Source organism: Triticum urartu, chromosome 4A (genome assembly GCF_056163025.1).
Source record: "Triticum urartu cultivar PI428250 chromosome 4A, HENAU_Tu73, whole genome shotgun sequence".
NCBI lineage: Eukaryota > Viridiplantae > Streptophyta > Magnoliopsida > Poales > Poaceae > Triticum > Triticum urartu.
The window spans coordinates 364361460-364369968 of NC_141876.1; the positions used below are offsets into that span (position 1 = coordinate 364361460).

The 8509-nt window shown below is 45.5% G+C and overlaps 1 protein-coding gene across 1 annotated transcript; it reads left to right on the top strand.

Moving 5' to 3' along the window:
* The first annotated feature begins 4015 nt into the window (after window positions 1-4015).
* LOC125551718 (Tetratricopeptide repeat (TPR)-like superfamily protein) lies at window positions 4016-5965 on the top strand. The gene is made up of 2 exons (XM_048715014.2): window positions 4016-5414; window positions 5485-5965. Exons 1-2 carry the CDS (start codon window positions 4149-4151, stop codon window positions 5656-5658), a joined length of 1440 nt encoding a protein of 479 aa, XP_048570971.1. The 5' UTR covers window positions 4016-4148; the 3' UTR covers window positions 5659-5965.
* The last annotated feature ends 2544 nt before the right edge of the window (window positions 5966-8509 follow it).

The window sequence follows — 8509 nt, forward strand, 5'->3', positions numbered from 1 at the left end:
ACTTATACATGTTCCTATAACTATGAGATTATGCAACTCCCATTTACCGGAGGAACACTTTGGGTACTACCAAACGTCACAACGTAACTGGGTGATTATAAAGGAGTACTACAGGTGTCTCCAAAGGTACATGTTGGGTTGGCGTATTTCGAGATTAGGTTTTGTCACTCCGATTGTCGGAGAGGTATCTCTGGGCCCTCTCGGTAATGCACATCACATAAGCCTTGCAAGCATTGCAACTAATGAGTTAGTTGCGGGATGATGTATTACAGAACGAGTAAAGAGACTTGCCGGTAACGAGATTGAACTATGTATTGGATACCGACGATCGAATCTCGGGCAAGTAACATACCGATGACAAAGGGAACAACGTATGTTGTTATGCGGTCTAACCGATAAAGATCTTCGTAGAATATGTAGGAGCCAATATGGGCATCCAGGTCCCGCTATTGGTTATTGACCGGAGACGTGTCTCGGTCATGTCTACATTGTTCTCGAACCCGTAGGGTCCGCACGCTTAAGGTTACGATGATAGTTATATTATGAGTTTATGCATTTTGATGTACCGAAGGTTGTTCGGAGTCCCGGATGTGATCACGGACATGACGAGGAGTCTCGAAATGGTCGAGACGTAAAGATTGATATATTGGAAGCCTATGTTTGGATATTGGAAGTGTTCCGGGTGAAATCGAGATTTTACCGGAGTACCGGGAAGGTTACCGGAACCCCCCGGGAGCTAAATGGGCCATGATGGGCCTTAGTGGAAAAGAGAAGAGGCAGCCCTACATGGGCTGCGCGCCTCCCCCTTCCCCTAGTCCTATTAGGACTAGGAGAGGTGGCCGGCCCCCTCTCTCTCTTTTCCCCCTCCGCGAATCCTATTCCAACTAGGATTGGGGGGGGGGGGGAATCCTACTCCCAGAGGGAGTAGGACTCTCCTGGCGCGCCACACCTTGGCCGGCCAGCCTCCCCCCTCTAGTCCTTTATATACTGAGGCAGAGGCACCCTAGAACACACAAGTTGATCCACGTGATCTATTCCTTAGCCGTGTGCGGTGCCCCCAGCCACCATAGTCCTCGATAATACTGTAGCGGAGTTTAAGCGAAGCCCTGCTGCTGTAGTACATCAAGATTGTCACCACGCCGTCGTGCTGACGGAACTCTTCCCCGACACTTTGCTGGATCAGAGTCCGGGGATCGTCATCGAGCTGAACGTGGGCTCGAACTCGGAGGTGCCGTAGTTTCGGTGCTTGATCGGTTGGACCGTGAAGACGTACGACTACTTCCTCTACGTTGTGTCAACGCTTCCGCAGTCGGTCTGCGTGGGTACGTAGACAACACTCTCCCCTCTCGTTTCTATGCATCACATGATCTTGCGTGTGCGTAGGAAAATTTTGAAATTACTACGAAACCCAATAGTACTCTCGGGCAATTCATTGTCCTTTGGAAGCATCTTCTTTAACATTACCAGCAACTTTCGAAATCCCTTGTCAGATACACCATTCTCTGCCTTCCATTGCAACAATTCCAGTGTGGTGCCCAGCTTTTTCTTGTCAGCTTCACAATTCGGGTACAACAATTTCTTGTGATCCTCTAACGTGCGCTGCAACTTCTTCTTCTCCTTTTCACTTGCGCAGTTTCTCTCTGCATCGGTAATGGCCCGACCTAGATCATCAGCTGGCTCATTTGATGCCTCTTCTTCAGCTTCTTCCCGCATTGCCGGCTAAGCTTCTTCCTGCATTGCCGGCTCAGATTCTCCCCCCATTGTTGTATCATCGTATTCAGAGAACCCATGGCCAGGATAGCTCTCGTCGTCCTCTTCTTCTTCATTGTCTTCCATCATAACCCCTCTTTCTCCATGCTTGGTCCAAACATTATAGTGGGGCATGAAACCAGACTCAAACAGGTGGACGTGAATGGTTCTTGAGTTAGAGTAATTGTGATCATTCTTACAGACAACACATGGACAAGGCATAAAACCATCCGCCCGCTTGTTTGCCTCAGCCGCAAGCAGAAAAGTATGCACACCATCAACGAACTGGGGAGAGCATCGGTCATCGTACATCCATTGCCGGCTCATCTTCATTACACAACACCGAATAGACCAAATTAATACAAGTTCATACAACACTTATTCTCATAAAACAAACATACAAATAACTCTCTAGCTAAAGCATTTAAATGCAACAAAAAATGCGATCAAGATCGCAACTAAGGTAACAATTGATCCAACAACATAATGATACCAAGCCTCACTATCAATGGCATATTTTTTAATCTTTCTAATCTTCAAGCGCATTTTCTCCATCTTGATCTTGTGATCATCGACGAGATCAGCAACATGCAACTCCAATTCCATCTTCTCCCCCTCAATTCTTTTCAATTTTTCTTTCAAATACTCGTTTTCTCTTTCAACTAAATTTAACCTCTCGACAATTGGGTCGGTTGGAATTTCCGGCTCAAATACCTCCTAGATAAAAATATCTATGTCAACTTGATGGGCATAATTTGTCATAAACACGAAATGCAACAAATAGTTATAAAAAAGAATATACCACATCCGAATCATAACTCGGACGAGGGTTGACGGGGACGGATATCAAAACCATGGCACTATGAATAACAAACAATGTACGAGTAAGATAATTATACAAGTAACTATATATCTAAACCACACAAACATGATTTTTTATATAAAAAAGATAAGAACAAGAGGCTCACCATAAAGTGGTGCCGACGATGGGACGGTACGGACGATCGACGGTGGTTAGGACAGAGACGGGAAGGCACTAAGTAAACCACACCTACATATGCAAACTAAGAGTTATTTTGAGCTCAGATTGCATATAAATCAAATAAACTACCACATATAATTCCTCCCAAAGTACTAAAACCCACAAATTAATCACTATATAAAGCATTGCAAGGGCTAATCTAGCAATGAGAGATGAAAATGACAAAGTTTCTTACCTTTGTGATCAGGAATGGATGGGGGCCTTCAAATCTTGACAAAATTTGGGCAAAATGTGTGATGAGCTCGAGGAAGAGGGGAAGAACAGAGAGGAGAGGGGAATGGGAAAAACAGAGCGAGCTCGATCGCGGGTGGACGAAGGGTTTATATAGAACGACCTTTAGTACCGGTTCGTGGCACGGACCGGTACTAAAGGTGTTGAAGGGGCCCCAGACTGACAACATCCTGCCACCACTCTGTTTAGCACCGGTTCGTGCCACGAACCGGTGCTAAAGGTTCGCCACGAACCGGTACTAATGAGAGTGGCCCGCCTAGCCGTTGGAATCGCCACTAATGATCACATTAGTGCCGGCTTAAATACAAACCGAGACTAATGAGCTGAACATTAGGCCGTTTTTTCTACTAGTGTATTACCAAACACCAAAAAGGGAAATGGTGAAATTTTCCTTATTAAATGAAAAGGCAAAATTAAATTAGGTTTGGAGTAATTCAATATTTCGGGTTTAAATATACTTAATTCAAGTTTAATGCATGATGATATGATGGCATGATAATGCAAAAAATAAAATAACAAGCAACAACTTAATAGGGTACTACTTTGGGCTGTTGCACCCTCTCTTGAGACTCCTTATCTTTATCCGACCATCTCCTACACACGCCACATCCCAAAGTCTTGTTATATGCCTTTTCTTGCCAAGGTTGAATGATAACATGAGCGCATACAAGACGACATAGAGTGCGCCGCACAAGGAAAGCACCAGAGTGGATATGTTCACTCTCTTTTCTTAACAAAGATCTTCTACCTTTATTGGAACACGATAATAGTTACATCATTTAACCAGAGAGGAATAAGTTCAAGTTTTTTTAAGGGGTAGGAGTAAGCTCAAGTGGTTTTAAAAAATATAAGAGAAAAAAGGTGAAAATTAGTAGCATTTACGGCCCAGCCCGGGTGCCGGCCACCCTGGTGGTTCACGCGCTTTAACTACCTACCTACCATAAGATAAAGCGAGGCCCAACCAGGCCCGACAACGCACTTGCTGGCACTATAATGCTCCCACCGCAGCTTCCACTGAAACAACGAAGCACCAGAAAAGAACAAAAATAAAAAAAATAAGACGAGAGAGCCACCCCCATCGCCTCGTCTCTCCTCTCCTCGCAGATCTTTCCCGTCTCCGGCCACAATGAACTCCTACTCCGGCGACCGGTCCTCCTCCCGTCCCATCACAACCTCCTTCGACTCCTACCAGTTTGACTTCGGGGCCAACCCCTCCCGCTCCTCCACCTCCCGCCCCCTCCGCGACCAGAGGCCAGGCGGCGCCACCAACCCTTCACCGAGGCCAACCACCACAAACACATGGTCACACCAGCCGGTGAAGACGTCCTGGACTCATCAGCCATCCCCGTCTGCCGCCGCGGCGCTCGGATCCGGGCCTGTGTCCATGGTCGGCGACATCTCCGGCCGGAGCTGGTCCGCCACTGCGCCCTCCTCCGGCATCGGCCTCCCTCAGTCCAACAACCCCAACCTCTTCAGCGACCTCCTCGGGCCGGCGCTTGGATCCACCCGAGCCCAGTCCAACGCGCCCCTCAGATCAGCAGCGGCCCAGCCCTCCAAGCCTTCAAGCGCTAATCCTAGGACCAACAGCTCTTCCTTCTCGATGGGCGGTATGGCGAGCACGCTCCCGAAAACCACCGGGGCACCGATAGCTTCTGGTAGTTATGGGGTTGGTGGCCGGCCAATGAAGCCGGCGGGCATGGCGCCGGCGACCGCGTCACAGCCCATGGCGCAGAAGAAGGATCCGTTCGGCTCCATAGATCCCTTCGCGGCGAAGCCTGGGTCTATGAATGCTGCAAAGCAGGCAGGTTCGGCCAAATTGGATCAGGGATTTGGCGTGTTTCAGGGCGTGAGTTCGGGCGCCAACGCTGAATTCAGTAGTTTCCAGAAAGCCGGCGCTGGATCCAGTGGCTTCCAGAGTTCTGGTGCCACGAAGCCTTCCAATGTTACGCCTCCGCCTGCACCCGCTCCAGCGCCTGTTTCTGCAGCGGTGAACTCTGGCGTGGATCATTTTGACACGCTGTTTCCTTCGTCCGCATCTGCACCAACTGCTTCTGCGGCGAGTAATGGTGGCGGTGACATGTTTGGTGAGATGGATGGTTGGGTGGACGTGGAGTCGGAGTATGTTGGTGGTGGTGATAGCAGTGGCACAACCACAGAGCTGGAGGGATTACCGCCACCACCGTCTGGGTTGACGGCATCTGCTGCTAAGGCAAAAGGAATGGATAATTACAAGGGTGGGCAGTATGCTGATGCTATCAAATGGTTGTCTTGGGCTGTTCTGCTCATCGAGAAGACTGGGAAAAATGCTGGTATTGCAGAGGTGTTGTCATCAAGGGCCTCGTCCTACAAGGAGGTCGGCGAGTACAAGAAGGCTATTGCTGACTGTTCGAAGGTATTACAATGGCACCTCTACCTAATAGTAGATCTCCCCACTTTTAGTTATACTGGTTTGTACTGTGCAGGTGCTTGAGCAAGATAAGGACAATGTGACAGTGCTAGTGCAACGTGCTCTCTTATATGAGAGCAGTGAGAAATATAGGCTTGGGGCTGAGGACCTGCGTTTGGTTCTGAAGATTGACCCTGGGAATCGTCTTGCCAGGAGTATGATTCATCGATTGAACAAAATGGCTGACTAGGGATGTTTGTCAAGTTCCCTTATGTACCACCACTGTAATCATCCTTGACATGGAAACTGTGAGTTATTTCAAATTGTTCTACTATACTTGTGGCTTTGGGGGTAATAATTTACAACTTTGGTGTTATGAAGCACATCATTGCATCTTCACACACAGTATATTCTTTGATATGTATTGTATATCATATATTGTATTGAACTTTAATAGTTCACTTTGTGGTTTGAAACCGTCACTGTGTTTGTAACATCATGATATTGCTATGATCTTAAGATAAAATATTATATCCAAGACACAGATCTTTTGCATAGATGGTGATGCTATTTCGCACTTTGGCGTAATGTTCATTAGTATTTATAGTGTTTGTTGAACATCTCTTGCGTGCCTTGTCTTAATTTTATGCTTAATCACAATTCACAACATAGGTTCTGGAACATCGTATATTTGGCCTCTGCTTTATGCTTGAAGATGTCAGTGCTGTCTAATTGCCTTTGTAGAAGTGTGCCCGACAGTTGTAATGTTGCAAATTTCTAACACTAGTGTGGTTCTGCAGTATAACGAGTTAATTTTGCCTGTATGATCGAATCTCTCCAGAGACCATATGCATATTTGAGAAGTGCAAATTGCCCCACAATGTGAAAATTTTATTTTGACCAAAATAATCATGTTATAACAAAAGGATCAAATTAGCTTTCATATAGGTAGGTGTCTATAGCAAATATTGTCAGGTGTCTTGAAGTGGTTGCTTTGCAGTCCATGACCATTGTTGTTGTTTACCGTGTCATCTTCTTAATGGGCTAGGGAAAGCTCCTTTTGCTAATTTCAGACAGATTCAATTTTGCGAACCAGGAACTTACAAATTTCAGGCTATGCAAATTATTTGGTTGCCTAAGAGTTATTAGGATGGAGGCTGCCACAGGTTTACTATACTGAGTTACTAGATCATTGATTTCGTGTGTTGACGTACCTATCCATTTTCAGAATAAAATGATAGGAATGTACAAGTTACATATATATGTTTATTTTCTTAGTAATGGAACAGTTGAATATTCATTAGTACTCCCTCTGTAAAGAAATATAAGAGCATTTAGATCACTAAAATAGTGATCTAAACGCTCTTATATTTTTGTTTACAGAGGGAGTAAGACGCAATAGCATGTATCCCTCCGTTTCAAAATAGATGACTCAACTTTAGTACAAAGTTGGATCGTCTATTTTGGAACGGAGTGAGTAGTTGAGAAAGCTTATAGTTTGACGTTTGACGTCCTTAACTGGAACTCACAAGTTCTTGATATGTTGAACACACACCAGCAATGTAACATTGCTTTGTCAGTGTCACTGCCTTATGAATATACAAATCTGAAGGTTGCAACATTCATTGATATCAGTGCTGCTATGACTTCAAGTCCCAAGCCCAAACCAGATATAATGGAGTTCGTGCTTATCTATACTTATGGAAATTGTACAGCTCCCTGTCTCGTTGAAAGCGAGTAGGGCATTTTGGAGACTGAGCTCCATGGAGCCCTTTATTTTGAAAAATTTAAAATTCATAAATTTCAGTTTCAAAAAATTCTGAAAAAATACACATGTATGCAAGGATGTAGAAGTGTATGTGTGAAAAATTTCAGGATGAAATACCTTGAATTGCGAGCTGCAAAAAAAAATCATGGACTTTAAAGATGAACAGTACATATGATAAAAAGCCTCAAATTTGTCTTTTTTGTGTAGCTCACATTTTAATGTATTTTGACCTGAAAATTTGCACACATGTACATAATGTATCTTGGTATATGTGTATTTATTTTTAAAATTTTTTGAAACTAAAAAGTTTGAATTTTGAAGTTTTCAAATAAAGGCATTCATAAAGCTCGGTCTCCGTTTGGCATTTTTGGTTGAAAGCCCCTTTGCTTACGGAAGAGAAGAGTTGGATGCTGTGGTGGGAAAGCTTTCATTTCAACTTTGCTTCTTGTAAGCTTCGGTAAGTAGCTCACTTGCGGGATCTAATCTTATTCTATGGGAACAACTTCATTTCTATCTTTTGGCTTAAAGTGGTGAACAAATCCTTTCTCTTTGCTTTTTATGCTCTACATGGCTTCGGTCAAGATGTGAGTCATCCTGTATATACATAATTAGGAGACCTACAATAATTAAGAGACCTCTCACGAAATTGTTAAAGAAAGAAGTATCATTTGTGTGGACGAGCCAAAGCAATCCTGTGATGTTCTCAATGTTGAGTATATGTATTATGTGCATATTGTGTATTGGGTCCGTCTTCTAGTTTCTTGTATAGTTGAAATTCATGATCCACCTTTATATATCATATATACATGTCTATGCACAAGAGCAATACATCATGCAATCATAATTTCGTACATAGTATCAGTTTTTAAGTTCTAACCCCTAATCTTTCACCGCCGCCGCCACCTAACCACCGCTGCTTGCGCGCCTAACGCGCCGGCCGCCGCTCGCGTGCTGCCCCGATCGCCCGCTAGCCCCGCGTCTCACCCGCCTCACTCGGTAGCCACCAACGCGGCCCGATCGCTAGCCCAATCCGGAAGCTTCACAATTGCTGGCCGCCAACGCCGCCCGCCACCAGATCAATCGCTAGCTAGCTACGCAAGCCACCAGATCAATCCCTTCGCAAGCCACCAGATCAATCGCTAGCTAGCCCCGCAAGCCACCAGATCAATCGCCGCCAACGCACCGAAGCGCCACGCCGCCCACGATCACTGCCTCCGAGACGCTCCACCTAGCAGGCGCCGCCGCTACACAGTGCCGCCGCTGCCGCCCCGTGCCGTAGCCGTCCCCTTCCTCTCAGCTTTCGTCGCAACAACCGCGCTGTCTCGTCTTCGTC